Source organism: Mus caroli, unplaced genomic scaffold, assembly GCF_978045245.1.
Source record: "Mus caroli unplaced genomic scaffold, Mus_caroli_1 scaffold_4, whole genome shotgun sequence".
Classification (NCBI taxonomy): Eukaryota; Metazoa; Chordata; class Mammalia; order Rodentia; family Muridae; genus Mus; species Mus caroli.
The window spans coordinates 36,443,051-36,460,673 of record NW_028227259.1 but is presented as its reverse complement, the minus strand read 5'-3'; the positions used below and the strand labels follow the sequence as shown (position 1 = coordinate 36,460,673).

At 45.5% G+C, this 17,623-nt stretch overlaps 1 protein-coding gene across 2 annotated transcripts; it reads right to left on the bottom strand.

The window, feature by feature from the left end:
* Positions 1 to 2,208: 2,208 nt before the first annotated feature.
* Positions 2,209 to 3,745, bottom strand: Nicol1 (NELL2 interacting cell ontogeny regulator 1). Of its 2 annotated transcripts, none has more exons than XM_021163739.2 (4): positions 3,592 to 3,745; positions 3,332 to 3,471; positions 3,088 to 3,176; positions 2,209 to 2,339 (listed from the first exon to the last, which is right to left on the bottom strand). In XM_021163739.2, the coding sequence occupies exons 2-4, from the start codon at positions 3,447 to 3,449 to the stop codon at positions 2,274 to 2,276; spliced, it is 273 nt and encodes a 90-aa protein (XP_021019398.1). In that variant the 5' UTR covers positions 3,450 to 3,471; positions 3,592 to 3,745; the 3' UTR covers positions 2,209 to 2,273. The 2 variants fall into 2 exon arrangements, with proteins under 2 accessions (XP_021019398.1, XP_085692744.1); XM_085836618.1 differs by having other exon boundaries at positions 3,332 to 3,508; positions 3,592 to 3,713.
* Positions 3,746 to 17,623: the final 13,878 nt, after the last annotated feature.

Below are 17,623 nucleotides of genomic sequence, written 5' to 3'. Positions count from 1 at the left end.
GAGCTACATTGTGGCTCCAGGACAATGCAGGGCCCTTAGGAAAATCTAAAGGCCTTGCCAGGTAACCAGGCTAAACCTCTCCATCTCTGCGCCTTCCAAGAAACCAAGTCAAGTTCACCCAGCAGCGGCCCAAATACCAAATCTGTTGGTACAGACCTGGTGTTTGCTTAACCACAGTAGCATGAAACACAAGCAGCTCTCCTCTCCCTAGAGCCCTCAGCACAACACCCTGAACATGCTCCAGCTTTCCTCCTGCCTCCTGTCTGCTCCTTCTACTCTGAGGCTCCTCGCCTTACCTCACTGTCTTCTCAGCTCCTCTCTCCTGTCTTCACTCAGCCATGGAGAACTCAACAGTTTCCCTCTTTCTTTCTCTGGTGCCAGTTCGGGTGCTTGTCCTTACAGCTGCATTGACCTGCCCCTCCCCCAATCCTCCTCCTGTCTTTTTTAAAGTTGAGACTCTCTCTCTCTCTCTCTCTCTCTCTCTCTCTCTGTATAGTTCTTGCTGTTCTATAACTCACTATGTAGACCAGGCTGGCTTTGAACTCTCAGAGTGCCAGGATGAAAGGTAGGTGCCACCACACCCCACTTCTGTTTTCAAATTCATCTGGAATCCAACCACTTCTCACGCTACCACAGGTGGCACTGCCCAGCTAGCCTCCATCCACCATGGTACAATGATCTCAAGGGCTCATATTATCCTCTGGATTACCTAGTGTCTCTAGCAGCCACAAGCAGCCTGTTCCTACATTCCTAGAATCTGCTGGCTCAAAATCTCATAGGGCGAGAGGGATGGCTCAGTGGCTAAAAGTGCCGGCCAGGCAAGCCTGCCTGACAAACTGAGCTCAGTCCCTGGAACCCACAGTGGAAGAAGACAATTATCTCCCCAATTGTCCTCTGTGCGCGGGCATGTGCATACACACACACATTTTCAAAGACACTATAAAGCTCCAAGGAGGGTCACCTGACAAGCTGCCTCTTCTCTTTGCTCCCACAGTTCCCCATAGCCCCCCAACTCCTGCAGGATGGGTTACCAACCTCCAGACACCTTTATCCTAGCCTTTCTGACTGACTTTACTTCATTCCATAGGCACGCCCGAAGAAAAACTCTACACCATACTTTCTTGGCTATTTGTACCTAACAGCATCCATTAAATACAGAACAGTTAATCTCGAATTTAGAGTAAACAATCTCTTTGGCGTAGTACATCCCATAAACACTGTACTAAAAAGTGTTGTTTCTGTATTTGACTTGCTAGCTGTGGCAATCAACACCCAGAGCAAGGATACTCTCTGTCTCTCCTGCAACAAGGAATGGTCAGGACTGAAATCAGCCAACAGAGCAGGAGTATCCATCCACCTCAACTGCTCAGGGAGGACCCAGAACAAAAGCCTGGTTCGTGCAACACACCTGGACAGCGCTCAGGCTGAAGAGCCACCAAGGGTCTCAGCACTCCTCCATCAACGCCTCCCCCAACCCCAAGGTGAATTAGCTCCTTGTAGGACATGGGGGTAAATCAAGGAACCATGCCCCAGGAAGGCCAGTACTGTGTGTCTAGGGCAGGGCAGCTACTACAACCTCAGCCCTGATGTGCTCCTGGAAGTGTTTCCAATCGTATGTGCACACGCCCTATCTCGATTTAAGGGTGGAAAAACTTTAACTTCACTTGCACAAACTTTGCAAAAGTTTGAGAAAAAGGAGAGAGCTATCCTCACTTTGTCTGAGGTTTACTGCTAGGCATCTAACACACATGTGCCAATATAAGAGGGACCACTAACTCCCACCCAGAAGTTCCTATTAGCGTACCCAGGAGCCAAGCTTGGGGCTTCAGATAGAACTCTCCTGGAAGGTATGTTAGCCCACTGCCTGCTGTTCACTGCTGCTCCCTCCTGCAGAAGCCCTAGGTTAGGGTTCCAGAGCTCAGCTTCCACAAAGCCATGCCCACTCCAGTACAGAGAGGCCTTAGGGAACTCAGAAGGGACAGGCCAGTATCCAGACCCTCTGGCCTCCAAACAACAGCATGCTGGCTGAGGCAGGTCTGAGATGACCAATTCACTGTCAGTGCCAAGTGTGTGCATGGACAGGCAAGCACACCTCAGCAGGGTGCTTCTACAGGACAGTACCAAACACCTCCCTATCACCTGTAACAGAAAAACCAAGACCTAAAGAGGGCCCTAACAGGGCAACATGGGGGCTCTGGTGGCCAGAGCAAAACACAGGACACAGGCATGCTAGCAGGCATTTATTGACAAGGAACATCACTGGCCAAAGATCTTCAGCGTCCAGCTGGCCAGCAGGCACACAGAGCCCGGCGCTCAGCCTGCAGCAGGAGGGTCTCCGTCTGCAAAGAAACCAGAGGCAGCATAAAGATGGGGCAGAGCTCTCCTCCTTCCCAGGCCTTCCTGGCTCCTCCACTTTCATCTGGGTACCCTGCTGGGACTTTCAAGCCGCCGCCTCACCTTGCCCCTCCTTACCCTTCAGTGCTTTATCACCTCCATTTCCTCCAGAGTAGCTCCCATCGCTGGGGTCCCTCCTCACACTCATCCCTAAGCCAGAATAACCACTCCAGCCATCTTTCAACTCACATCGATACTCAAAGCATGAACTCTCGCCCCACAAAGGAGTGGATGCCTGCTCACTGAGAAGTGGAGAGAGATACCACTGTGGGGAGTATCCTTCTGACTGTGCAGGTGGGATCTTTCCTTCCTCCTGCTTCCAACAATTCTCTGTACAAGGTCAACTCCCTTGGCTACGTCCCAGGAATTGAGAGATCCAAGTTCACCCAACCTCTGAGGACCTAAGACTCCAGGACAAACACCCAGATCTCTGGTCCAACTTAGCTTTCCATTTGTCACACACCATAGCCTCTGTGCCACAGCCTCTGTTTCTTTTTACTCTGGGCTCACCTCTCACTGGAGATCCTGGTTTACGGATACACATCCCTGGAGTACACAAGATCTAGGGTCCCGAGATCTTGGCGCTGGGCATGGGGGCGTTTTCAAGTGAGACCTAGGCCCAGATCCCTAAAGTGGCTACATCTTGGGGTGCCTACAGGCCAAACCCAGACCTCCCTGACCTTGTATACTCACCCGTGCGTCCAGGCTGTAGGCGGTTTTCCGTAGGTCCTGAAGGGCGCGCTGCATGAATTCAAATGCGTGGCAATCCACGCACGGGCGGCCTGCGGGGACGCGAATCAGCGTCACGTGAGGGTGGACAGACCGAGCCACTGCCAGGGCGTCCTGGTCCCTGTCGCCCGCCCTCCAGTTCCCACCCAAGAAGTGACCGCTCAGGAAACAAAGACGCCTCCCGCACTCCCCCTCCGCGGGCACCTACTCTGCGCGGGGACAGCGCTCCCGGTGGCGGGCTCGGCGCGGGCGCCCAGCAGCGCCAAGCTCAGCAGCAGCAGCAGTAAAGTCCGTGGCGACAGCAAGGACCTGAGCGCGGGGGCCATGGCAGAAGGAGCCCAGGCCGCCCTGCAGCGAGTAGCGGTCAGCGGCGCCGCGCACCTGGCTGCACCCCGAACCGTTCCACTGATGGTGATGCCCCGGCCACGCCCACCCACAGCCCGCCACCCACAGCCCAGCCTTACTCACGTGTCCCGCGAGCTCAGGTGCGCTTAGCCCAGTCCCACCCTGCCTTGGGCCCCGTGAACACCACCCCACCCTTAGCGCGGTTCAAGGAACCGCGAACAAGCAGCGCGGGCGACTCGGGAAGACGGACCGCGACCCGCACGCGCGCGCATGCGCCTAAGCCGACCCCACCCGGGGCCCCCTGACGTCGTCGTCATAGAAACACCGCGGCCGCGCGCGCCTGGCTCTGGCCGCTTCCCCTCTGCGCGAGGCTCCGTGGCGCATCCGCGTAGGGGTGCAGCTGAGGACACCGGAGATCAGCTGAGGGTGCCTACTGCGACCTTGTCACTCTGGCCGCGCGCTCAGCCTTCGGCCAGCTCCTGCCCAGGACCCACATGCTCCCCTCATCCTCCCTGCGACCTGGGCGCTGGTTCTCCACAGTGACCGTACAGTTCCTGGCCGCCGCTGATTTCGACCTCGCGTCCCTCCAAGGCCCATTCGTGTGGGAGACCAACCCTGGCAGCCAGACCCGAGCCGGCGGGGAACAGCGCGCCCAAGCTGAGGGAGTTGGTTTCCTGATTGTCCTGACTAAAGCCTGGGAACCTCGCGATGGGTGCGGGGGTGGGGGTGGGGGTCAGGAGAGGGCCTGGGGCGCTGCGCCACACTGGTTTGTCACGGTATTGTCCTGTCCTGTCACGGTGTCTCCACCCCCATGCACAGCTGCATCTGCGTGTCAGAGGAACTCTCCTTTCCTTGGAAAGCGAGGCTCAGGGGGTGGGGATGGGGCTCCCTCCCAACTTTTCCGCAGTTTAGGCATATATTCTCCCTTCCGATCTGCTTCATTCCAGGATCTAGACTGACCATGACCATGAGCCACGCTGGAAGATCCAGGTGAGTCACCGCGCAGTCGATTGTTCCCAGGCACACCACACACACAGTCTTAAGAAAAACCACTGAGATTTCTATTCAAGTCACGCAAAATTGACCCAGAAAGTCAGCGGTGACAGGAAGGAACTGTGCTCATAAAGGAAAGACTGGTTTATTCTAAACCATGTGAGTGCCCAGGGCTGCCAAGTCAGACAAGTTACGGTAAATATTAAAGGACTTAGCAAGCCCAAGATCATTTTGACTCTCTGTCTCCACAATCACCACCGGGTTCCAGGAAGGTTGCAGCTCGCTCACCTAGGGCAGTTAGCTGAGTTCACACAAAACTGTTCTCCTTTTGGGCTCCCACTTTCCTCATCCTCACTCAGCCTGTTGCCCTCCCCTTCTTCATCTGTCCTCTTGGGGCCAGCAGCTGACTACCCTTAGGAATTTGACCCTGACTGAGTCCCCCCCCTCCCCCTCCCCCTCCCCCTCCCCCATTGAATAAACTCAAATGGCAAGTGGTCTTGTCAGCCGGGTCAATATTCTCAGCTGTCAGCCTGGAGGAGACATACCACGTTTTGGTGGTAGTTTCCCTCGAATACCCTGCTGCTTTGCAGGCTCTGAGCTAGCCCCTTTCCAGGGCCCTTAGCCATCCCACTTACCTCAGAGCCATCCTAACATTGTCCACCTGCCACCAGCCCAGGTGGGCCAATCTCATGTGTAACCAGTTACGACAGGACAGCTTAGGGCCAGCAAGATAGGTGAATGACAGACAGATGCAACACAAGAGGTTGTGTAGAATCTGAATGTAATGTCAAATTGAGCATCAAAAGCAGTGAAAACTACTTCTCATGCGTGGTGGTTTGAATGGGAATGGCTCCACCCACAGGCTCATACATTTGAATGCTTGGTCATCAGAGAGTGGCACTGTTTGAGAGGAAATAGGAGGTGTGACCTTGTTAGAGACAATGTGTCACTGGGTTTAGGGTTTCAAAAGCCCAAGCCAGGCCCAATTTCTCTCTGCTGCCTGCCGATCTGGATGTAGAACTCTCACCACCTCTCCAGTGCCATGTCTGCCTGTGTGTTCTCATGATGACAGTAGATTAAACTAGTAAAACTAAGCAAGCCCCAATTCAGTGCTTGTTCTTGTAAGACTTTACATGGTCATGATGTCTCTTCACAGCCATAGAACACCAACTAAGACATCACAAAAGCCGTACTGCCTGAGTTCACTCTCTAGAACCCATGGTGGACAGCAAGAACTCACTCCAGAAAGTTGCACTCTGACCTTATATGCACATGCTATGTTTGTGCACACACATCATGTGTGCCCCTACACCACAATAAAAACTTTTAAAAAGTGAAGGGAAAATACACCATGATTCCCTCACTAGAGGTCCCAGAGTCTTCAATTCCATAGAGACAGGAGTGGACCCTTGTCATGTTCCAAGGGTCATGTAGAGGGGAAGTATCTGTCTGGGAAGATGACAGTTCTGGAGATAGATATGATTATATTTGCACAGTAATGTGTATGTACTTAAAGCCACATTATCAGATACCTGAAAATGCAAATATATGCTCCGTGGTTTTTACCATATACTTTGTTTTGTTCTGTTTGTTTTTCAAGACTAGGTTTCTTTGTTTGGCCTTGACTGTTCTGAAACTAACTTTATAACCAAGAGGTTGTGTAGAATCTGAATGTAATGTCAAATTGAGCATCAAACTTTTTATATAGAAGAAAATAGGGAAGTTAGGTGACACATCAGCAAGGTACAAATGAGGTTACCGGATGCTTAATGACTCTTACACAAAACAGAGGAATGTAAACACAAATACTGGCAGGAACTGGGCAATAAAACAACTGAAATAAAGTCAGCTCTAAGGTCAGCCATAGTCTTAGAAGCCAGGTGGGAGGACTTTACACTCCTAGGGCAAGGGCTTTCACACCCAAGTCATGGTTCTAATTAGGGAGTTCTGCTCTAGCTAACCATCTCATGAATAATGCAATACTCTAAAACCACAGCCTGATCTACTTCCTAAACCATTGTAAATTCTTGTATATGGAAGCAACTTGGCTTTTATTCTAAGTGATAGTGTAATACCAGAGGCAATTCTGAATGTCACTGAATAGGCAACATTCTTACTGAATTCCAAACCCATGGTCAGCTCAAGGACTTTCTAGGACATTGGAACACTGGTGAAGGCTTAGCTATGTCAGAATTCAATCTTAAAATGCACTTATAATAAAATAATACTAAAAGAAAGCACGTGGATCCATACACTAGACTAATGCGGAGATAGGGTGTGAGTATACGGGTTAATGAGAACGCCAAAGCTCCAAAGATCCAGGAGGTGAGTTCCTTTGGAAACTCTATGCCTCGTGAGTGCTCCCAGGCTTCTCAGCCTGTCAAGCAGACTTCACTGGAGTGTGCGTGGCAGTCCATTATCATCATGGCAGGAGCATGGTGGCAGGCAGGCAGGCAAGCAGGCAGGCAGGCAGGCAGGCATGGCACTGGAGCAGCAGCTGAGAGCTTTACATCCTGATGCACAGGTAGCAGGCAACAAGAAAGAGAGATACTGGGCCTGCTGTGGACCTTTGAACCCTCAAGGCTCATCCCTAGGGATATACTTCCTCCAACAAGGACACATTTACTCTGTTAAGGACACCCCCCCAATCTTTCCATACAGTTCATTAATTGTAGACTAAGCATGCAAATATATGGGAGCCATTTTCATTCAGACCTTGCCTACCCATTTATTGTTTGGGTTGCTTCCACCTCTTTGCTGTTGTGAACTGCTACTAATACAGAGGAACTTTTCAAATCACTGTTGGTTCCCCCACCTCTGTTCACATTCTCCATGCAGTGGGATGGGGAGGGTGTGGCTCTGCAGGTGTCAGGCAGGGAAATGAACCACAAAGAGGTGGGAATGAAAGTTCAGACTGACTTTTTATCAACCTGGATAAAACCTTCTAGAGGGTCTTAGATACTGTTCTATTGCTGTGAAGAGACATGACCAAGGCAACCCCATGCTAGGGGCTTATTGCCAATATATTTAAGAAATAATTTCTTAATTATATATAATTATAATTTGGAATTAAGTTTCCTGTTGTAATACAACCCTCAATGCACAAGGAACCGTAATTATATTGAAAATCACTCAGGGTAAATGTCCTTTCTTCCAAGAATATGGGTTCTAGAGATAAGAAACCTGTACTAGCTTAAGGACCTAAGGAAAGATCTAGCCTTGTCTTGGTCATACAGATAGTGTTGCCGGTCATTTGGGCTATTAGGCATCTCTCTGGTCCTGGTTGTGGGAGCTTAATATGGCCTGGACCAACAGATAACACAGATCACCACCCAACTGTTAGTCACCACCAGTTACTCACTTTCTGCATGGAAGAACATATTTTTACATCTTTCCCTGTGTGCTTGACCTTCCTGGTTTCTCTGGAAATCTGCGGGCACAGGACCTTTGTGCCATACCCCAACCTGTCTGCAGTTCCCATCCTATTTCTAGAAGTCTCTGACATAGCTTCAAAGCTTCAAGGTCACCACCTTGTCAACATCTTTTGCCACACCTCCCCCTGCCCACTGTATGCAGCTAAGGTCACCATCTCTGTGACATTTCTCATACCCCTCTGCCCACCCCACACTACCACATGGCCTCATTAGGACACTAATCCTACCAGGTCATATCCTCTGTATCTTCAGGTTCCGTAACTACTTCTTTGATGCCTTGTTTCTGCTGCTATAACAAAACATGAAGTTGGGTGCTTTATGAAGAAAAGAGGTTTGTTTGACTTACAATTTTGAAGGCTGAAAAGCATGGCACTAGTCCCTGGTAAGTCTCCATGGTGTGTGACAACACAGCAGAGAAGCCAAGAAGAGAACCCACCTTCTGTATACAGAAGGATCAATCACAAGCTATAGTCTCCCTTAAAGCAACAGCTCCCATGAAGTTTCATGCTACAGACCAGCATTTGTCACTTCCTAGTGTGGAATCCCCATGCCTAACCTTGCTCTAAACTCTAGAAGTTCTAATAGCAGGGGCCAGCTCTCAGGTGGGTTCACTGGTCCCAAAGAATGTGGCCAGAGAAATCACCATGCAGACAGGGAGACAGAGGAGAGGAGGTAGAAAGAGAGAGTGTACACACAGAGAAATGGAAAGAGAGAGAGAGAGAGAGAAAGATAACAAAATGTCTGTATTATGTAGAAAGAATCTCTTGTGTACTGTGTGAAAGCATCAGGTGATAAGAGAGCTGATCAGACAATTAGCTGGAGAGAAGAGATAGGGCAGAACTTCTAATCCCAGTGAAGAGGTCCAAAGGGAGACCAGAACACCGTGGAGGACCACAAGGAGAAGAAGGTTTGGAGAGACCAGGCGCATTCACTGAGATGGCTGTGAGAAAGTAGCCATGAGGACACACATGAGCCAGAACAAACCAGGGGGAGACGCAGATGCAGGTAAAGGACCATTTTGCTGGGCAGTAGCAGCCTAGTTGGGTTATAATAGTTTGGAATCTGCCCAGCTATAAGTGATTGCAGCTCTTTCATTAACCAACCAGAGGTGATGGAAAGCAATTTTTATATAATGAAAACAGAGCTTCTTGACCATGCTGTCATCTAGACTGTAACCAGATGTCTGGACATAGAAATCAGCATCTGAATGCCCAGTGCACAGAACCATCCTCCATCAGGATTGTATAGGAAAGAACCTCTTAGGAGGGGAAGCCCAGCCTTAGCCTTCCACACCTGTGTTCACTTTAACGAAACATTCCTTCACGTGTTTGCTGCAGCAAAACACCATCCATCGGACTTTCGAAAGAACCTTTAAGTTCCCACCTCACCCTTTGCCCCGTTAACCTTTCTTTCCCACTACCTCAGGTGGGTGGTGGGCTAGAAGGAAGATTGGAACATTGAAGAAACCTTATTAAAGTAGATTTTGAAAAATCTAATCCAAGAAGGGTGGGGTTGGTCGCAGAGATGGTTTGGTCCTCAGAATGTTTGCCAATATCTAGGGCATTCAGGTCTGTTATGGGGTCTCTGGGGGACTGGTATTGGGGCCACCTGCTTAGAGAGACTACCCATTGTGTGATGTTTTGGGGGGTAGGGAGATGAGGGTGTGGTGTCAGAGGTTTGCCTTTCTACACTCAATCAGGAAGCTGCCCTTTCGAGCTATTGCCTGTGCCTGTCTGGCTGCGGGATGTGATGTGTGAGTCTATGAAGCATGCATCTATGGGACTCCAGGGAACCCTGAGAATGGGCCCTTCCTGAGAAACCTGGCAGCCTCCCACACTCACTGCGGCTTCTACCTCATTAGGCTGGGAAGGAATAAGACCACTACCACAATTTTAAATCAAATTTGAATGAAGCAAGCTGGATTTTATTGGGGTGCATTGAAGAGCTGGGTAGCAACTGCCTCCTAAGTTGGGCAAAGATAACAGTCCCAAATCCATTTCCTGGGACCCTTTTAAGGAATAAAATCACAAGTAGTTGCAAAGTAGGTTTACAAAAGAGAGAGATGGAATAAAGGAAACACAGAAAAATCTCAAAAAAACAAAGACAAAAAACCCAAACAACAAACACCACACCACCACATGAACAGGGAGGGTCTCAGAGGATCATGGTGTTCTCAAAATCAAGTCAGGGTCGTGGGTTCAGGCAGGTCAGGCTCCAGGAAACAGATTGAAAAACAGAAACTCAGCTCTCTTAGTAAATGGATATATATATATATATATATATATATATATATATATATTAGCAATACAGCACAATAGCTCCTGCCTTCAAAATGGAGTCAGGCAGGTTCCTCAGTTTCTATCTGCTACTAGTTCATGATCATTGAGTGGTCAGGAGAAAGTGAAATGGGGGCATATTAGCGATGGCCCTGGACCACTAATACTTCCAGCCATCAGCTAAAGTGGGTCCTCATGACCTTGCAAGCAACATGGTCAATCAAGGCCTTGAGTCCAGAAGAGAAGTGTCCTGGGCAATGAGTAATGTGTGGAGAAATCAGACACACCAGGAACAGGGCCTCTCAGGGAGGTAAGGCCACAGTGAACCAAGAGGGTGCTGGCTTTTAAGTGACTGTGCCAAGGGGTTTGTAAAAGAGAAAGTTGAAAAAAGCAAGAAATGGTGGAAAGAAAACATCAGAGATTTACAGAAAATGGCATTTAAAGATGTTTTATTACTTAAAAGCCTGTTTTGACAGTGAGACAGATCTGTTCCTTGTGGCACCTCCATTCTACTTCAAAGCAGATGATGAGCTCTGAAGAATTTCCATGTGGAGTCTCTCTCTTGATCAGTCATCTCAAACCCAGAACACTGAGGGTTTTGAAGACCACCTATCTATAACACATCTGCATAGGCAAATACTGCTTGTTTCTAATGATATAAACCTGTTCAACCTTGGAATCATATTTCTGTAATAAACTAAACTAGTATCTAACATGACCATAAGTTTGATTAACTTGCATTTCTTAAATATTCTAAACAGTTTGTAATAGCAGCTTTCTAGAACTAGAACACGAATTCCATTTTTAAATGAATTGCATGTTTAATACCTTAAAAAGAATTAAAACATATATACATAATACATTGTGTTAAAATATAACCTTAATTTTGTATCAATATACAAAGGTCTATACCAATGTAAGGTTTTTGGCTAGTAATATTCTGTAGTTAAAGAGTAGATTCAGTAATCTACCCTTTATTTCTATTATTCCTGTAGTATTGCTATATGCCCCCTTTTTTCTCCTTCTAACACTAGATAGGAAAGAAAGAAGGAGAGAGGAAAGAAAAAGAGAAAATAAATGTTTCCTCCCTGGCCAAGGCCATTAACACCTTGCAACCAACCTCCCTTTAACTATAACAAATCCATCAAATGACCAAAATCAGTTTATTCTGCCTTTTGGGAATGGGGCCATTGCTCTCTTAAAATTGGTTCCTGCTGGTTTGGGGAATTATTTTCCTTTTGGGGACTCCCCAAATGTAGAGGTTAGGTCTGGATCTTTCTCCCAGCCCCATGCTCCCAGAAATAAGATTCAGACTCAAAATATATTTAAAGTACCTTGGCCATATAGCTAGGCATTTCTCTTATTAGACCAAAACTTACATTACCCTATTTCTTTTAATCTACATTCTGCCACGTGACTGATTACCTGTGCTCAGGTACCATGCAAACATTTTCCTGAGCAAATCTCTCACCCTGGCTCTATCCCAGAATTCTTTCTGCCTCCCAGCTGTGCCACCTTCTGTTCTACCCTTTCCTGTAGGCTGTAGGATTTTAATTGACAGGTCATGCAGCCATACAATGCACAAGGTAGTTTCTCTACAATTCCTCCTTTTAGTATAATAAAAGATTCTTTTTATTTCAAATATAAATAGAATATAATTATAATAATTATGAAAGTATATGTTATGATATACATTAACAATTTTCAGGCAGCACCCCTTTCAACTTGTGTAAGTGTATTATTTTTCAACCTACTTTAATAAAGGTCCATAGTATTTGGCAATTAAGAAAAAATTTTCAGTCCATAGTATTTGGCAATTAAGAAAAAATTCTATTTATCCTATCTTGGATTATCAATCCAAAAACATCTTCTTAGACATGGAACATCACCTTAAATCCTAAACAATTTTAGCTTAGAGTAAGATTATGACTCTCTAGTCTTCAACCCCATTAGAGACCTGAAAAGTAGTAACTTACCTGCATATGTAGGAAGTGCAGGGGTGCAGCTTCCAAAACTTGCACGAATAACAGAGACAGCTGCCTACCTGGACAGTCCCAAATGACCTCTAAAGTGTTGGAGAATCACCTTTAGCCTTCTGCCCAGAATATCTGACAGACCTTTTGTGAGGCAGTAATTATAAAGGTCCTGCTTACCCTGTCTCAGTAGAGTCCAGCAGTTGATTTCCCTGCATCTGTTTGTCCTTTCTGGACAGCATTCTGTCTGCAGATGAAGTTAGGGCATTTTCTTTGCTAGGGACTAGCTTAACAAAAATGAAGCCATCTCCAAATGGAGGTCCTTTGATGTTCATCTTCCAAATCTGAAGTGGGATCAGTGCACATGTATTGGTTTGCCTTACATTGTATTGCTGAACTTCACTTGTGGTGACTTCACAGAGAGAAACTCACCAAAGAACTTCTCATGAGGTTCCTGCGGCTTCTCGCCACTTCAGCAGATTCAGGCCAAGGCCAGTTGGTGAGCCTTGTGTTTTCTTCGGGACTGAACTGCCCTTGCTGGTTTGTGTGTGGTGTCTGCTGAGTGGACTGGACTGCAGCTGCTGATTCATGTTTGGTGTTTGTTAATGGACTGGACTGAGAACGAAGATTGGAATCACCCCAAAGAACTATTTCTAAACACGTCTACTAGCCGGGCGGTGGTGGCGCATGCCTTTAATCCCAGCACTTGGGAGGCAGAGGCAGGCAGATTTCTGAGTTCGAGGCCAGCCTGGTCTACAGAGTGAGTTCCAGGACAGCCAGGGATACACAGAGAAACCCTGTCTCAAAAAACCAAACAAACAAACAAATCAGGTCTACTTCCCCTGTATCCTAATAACCTTTCTTTCCCACTACCTCTTGGCTACAGGGGAGGTTGAACCTTTATTAAAGTAGGTTGAAAAATAATACACAAGTTGAAAGGGGTGCTGCCTGGAGCTGACATGTCTCAATGTCCAAGAGCCTTAAGTTAATAAAAATATCTTTAAATGCCATATGCTTAAGTGGAAACTTAAGAGTTCTTTGGAAAGTTGGTTGGATGGTGTTTTGCTGAGGCAAACCTGTGAAGGAGTGTTTTCCTGAAGTGGACACAGATGAAAGGCTAAGGCAGACTCGTGAAGGACCATTTCACTGAAGCAGACACAGGAGAGAGAATGGTCTGCTAAAACAAGCATGTGAAAGGACACATGATGAAGGATTCTTCACTAAGGACACACATGTATTGGTCCACCTTACACTACATAGTTGAGATGCATTGGCAGGACTCCATAGAGAGAAATGCTCCAAAAAAACTTCTGGTGGTGTGCTGCAGTTTCTTGATGCTTTTACAGACTCCAGCTGATTGGCAGGGTAATGTCAGCTGAGGCTAGACATGGTGCTGCTGCAACACAGGTGCTGAGGCAAGACCTGTGGAGGACACCTTGTGTTTGGAGCGTATAAATAGAACTCCACGGACAGTGACAGAGGCTGAGCTTGGCTAGAGCTAGCTATGCAACACTTGTAGGTCTCCAGTCTTTGCTAATCTTCACTTCCCTGAGAGAGACACAGCCAAGAACTTCTCCAGGCATTCCTCTGGGTCCCTCCTGCTGATTAGTGCCCAGGCTGAGGCCTGGCTGTTTTTGCTAGGTAGTGCCACCACTGCTGATTTGTTTGCTATCCCAGCTCTACCAAACTGGACTACTGATGTATCCATGAAGTATTTGCAAGTGGATGGAGCTGTTGGGGCTGACCTGTGAGCTTAACTGCCAATTTCCAGACAACACAATTGGGAGTTGCTCTAAAGAACCTTTCTAAACAGGTCCACTTCCCCCCTCCCCCATCCCCTACCTCATATCCTTTCTTTTCCACTACCTCTGGTGGGTGGTGGGCTAAAAGTTTCAGAACCATCATTAACAATAGGCATTTGAGAGCAGGAGAGAATGCTCAGTGTTTAAGAGGTCCTGAGTTCAATTCCCAGCAACCACATGGTGGCCCACAACCATCTGTAATAGGATCTGATGCCCTCTTCTGATGTGTCTGAAGACAGTGACAGTGTACTCAATATATATATATATATATATATATATATTAAATATAAAAGATATATTAAATAAAATCTAAAAAATAGGCATTTGAAAAAATTAAAGTTACAATATTCTGTGGATCTCTGAGGTTTTTAAAGACCATCTATTTATAGCATATCTGGACAAACAAACATTGTCTTCTAGTTATTTATGATCTGTTGTAATTACCAAGAATGTACATTTTTGTGGTAATCCAGGCTAGTATTTGACATGACCATGAGTTTAACTGTCTGACCATTAACTTGCATTTTTCAACCATCCCTAACAGTTTGCAATAGCGTCTATCAAAAGGACTGGGATTAATCCTTATGTTTTTTAAATGAGTTGCATATGCATAATACCTATGCAAGAGTTGAAACATACATACATTATGTTGTAATAAAATTAATCTTAAATTGTGTGTTAATATACAAAGACATACCAATGAAAACCTTAAACTTGTATCAGTATACAATAATCCATATCAATGTAAACAAAAATAAGTTTGAGAGTAGCAATAGCTCTAAGTAGAAGAGCAGAGTCTATAATATATCCTTTTATTCTATTATTTCTATATGATAATTCTATATTTCCTCTTTTCCTTCTCAACCTCCTTCCCTTTATCTAAGAAAGAAAGAATGATGAAGAAAAGGAAGGGAAAGAGAAATCCCTGAGTCTAAGATCACTATTTTGTTTCCTCCCTAGCCAAGACCATAACTGTGTTTATAACCATCTCCTGAAATGACAATATGTCTGTAACTCATAAAATGACCAAAACCCATCCATTCCAATTTAAGTCATTGGGACAACAGTCTTCATATAATTGCTCCCACTAATTTTGGATATAGAACTCCTTTGGGGGAACCCAAGAAAATTAGAAAAATGGTTAGTCTTAAGAAAGCTAACTGTAGCATTTGTTGTCCAGTCTCTATGGCTGAGAAAGTTCAGGCTTAAGTGAAGCCCTAACTGGATCAGTCTGTAAGGCTGGACCAAGTGAGCTAGCTATTTTGAAGTTGTCCTGGAAGCAAGTCTCCTGAGGAATGCCATCGAAGCTGTCTGAAGCAGGATCCGGCACTCCAGCATCTTCGAGGGTGGATCTTGTTAGGGCAGCTTCCTTGGTTGTAGTTTTCTGAAAACATATTTTCTTATAAGCAATACATAGTTCTGTACCAACAATGTATGGAATGCACAAGCTGTAAAATTCAGCCAAAGATGACCATCCACTTTCATCTGAGCAGGTGGCCTGTGAAAATAAGGAATGAGAATTCTGTAGCCAGCAAGATTTATTAGGCATGCATAGCAAGTTTGGGCTGGAGACCTTTTATGTCCCAGTCAGTTTTAGAATTGTTTCCAAATAGAGAGAGCAGCATATACATTACTATCTCTGCATTTTGATTTTCTCCTTGTCTGTAGCTGAGATCTTCAGGTCTTCCATAGTCAAATTTTACTTCTAGTAATTTGGATGGGAGACATAGCTTTTCTCTTCCTGTTGGAACAAATGTAAAATGTCCTCCCCAACGTGATATACCTCCTTTTTTTTCATTTTGGAGTTAGGACTTCTATAGGCTGATCTAATTCAGCAGTTCTTTCTAAAATCCAGTATGTCTTAGAGTTTGTGCTATTTATTTTATTGACTTTAAAAAAATGTAAAGTTAACAAAGCACATTTTAAACCATCTGTGGGAGATACCACACCCCCTTCTGTTTTATGAGCATTTCCTTGAAAGTTCTGTTAGGTCTTCCTATAATGTCTTGACCCATAGGACTATAAGGTATATCTCCAACAGGCTTTATGTCATAATGTGTAAATAGTGTTGTATTCTAATTGGTGATGCCTGAGCATCATCAGTTTAATTTGCAAAGGCATGCTAAAGACAGTCATTATCTCTAATAGATGTGCAATCTCAGAATCATCTCTCTCAGAACTCAAGCTAAAAGCCCACTGGAACTCCAGACATGTCTTCTGTATAATATATCAACACATGTACATATCTCAATTCTCCAAACCCTATAAAATGAAACACACAATCCATGGTGTGGCATTTCTTTACGTTAGCATCATTAGTCAGCATCTGGATTCCTTGGATGTTGTATCTCTTTGGGCTGCCATCCTAATTTCTCAAGTCACTGTGGAAACTTCCAGTCTAGAACTATGTATTTGATGTTATTGTAAGTTTGAGATTGGATTTCTATTTTGATTTAAAGATTCTTTCAACCTCTGTTTGAATCTCCAATCTAGTATATCATTTCTTAGTCTCATCTTTCTCCAAGTCTGCATCCTTCTGATCTCTCCCAAAGATGACATACAAAACTGTAATCATTGAAAAAACAGCTATTTGCATGCCGGGAAGCAGGATCACATGGAATCCAATGTCATCCTAACTATACAAAACTTCTTTGTGTTTTTCATCTCAAAACTTCTCCCTAAGGACTTGAATTTACCAGTTTTAAATGTAATTCCAGTGCAGGCACCTGGGGCTTTTTATTTTGTACCGTGTGCTGTTGCTAGTCCAGGCCTCGCAGTTCAGATAATTCAAGGCTCCTGATCCTGCCAAATGCCCGTCCTGGCCAGGACTTTCCAACCCACCATACTTCTGCACTTCCTTAGGCTGTGACTTCAGAGTGAGCTCTTTCTAGCTTACTTGTAACTGTGTTGCTCTTGGGAGAAGTTGCAGCTATTGTGCCCTCAGGCTTTGGTGGCTTTAGTTCCTTTTTAAATAGATCAGGGCTCTTGTCCAGCTAGCCTGACTTTCCCTCTGGGCCTTCTCGGGCTTGAGCTTGGGTTCTAATTGCTGCAAGTTGGGCCCCATTTGTTGAAGTTAGGCCTGGTTCTTCCTCCCAGCCCCATGATCCCAGAGATAAGATTCAGACTCAAAATATATTCATAAATAGCTTGGCCATATAGCTAGGCTCTTCTCTGGCTAGAATCATAACTTAAGGGAACTCATTTATTCAAATCTACATTCTGCCACACAGCTGATTACCTGTGCACGGGTACCATGCATCTGTCTCAGCACGTCTTCCTGGGCAAATCTCTTGCCCTGGCTCTATTCCAGAATTAATTCTGCCTCCTGGATGTCCCACCTTCTAGTCTACCCAGGTTTTAAATTAACTAAATTAGTTACTTTAGTTAATTTAATTAGAATTTTAATTAATTTAATTAATTTTTTAATTAATTTTATTTAATATTTTTAATAGTGATGCATTCATACAACACACAATATATTCTCTTTACACCCAAAAAGTTTTTGGGTATTGGTCAGTCTTAAGAAAGCTAGCTGTAGCATTTGCTGTCCTGTCTACTCATGCTGAGAAAGTTCAAGGCTTAACTGAAGTCCTGTAATGCTGGACAATCTAGCTAGCCATTTTGAATTGCTCCCAGATACAGATTTTTGAGGAGACAGTGTTGAGGCAGTCTGAGGT

Bases quoted from the DNA above. Each gene is read 5' to 3' on its own strand.
- Nicol1 (XM_021163739.2), bottom strand. From the start codon at position 3,449: ATGGCCCCCGCGCTCAGGTCCTTGCTGTCGCCACGGACTTTACTGCTG. The intron at 3,177-3,331 runs GTAGGTGCCCGC...GCGTCCCCGCAG, and splicing joins GAGCGCTGTCCCCGCGCAGA to GCCGCCCGTGCGTGGATTGC. The intron at 2,340-3,087 runs GTGAGTATACAA...GTTTCTTTGCAG, and splicing joins CCTACAGCCTGGACGCACGG to ACGGAGACCCTCCTGCTGCA.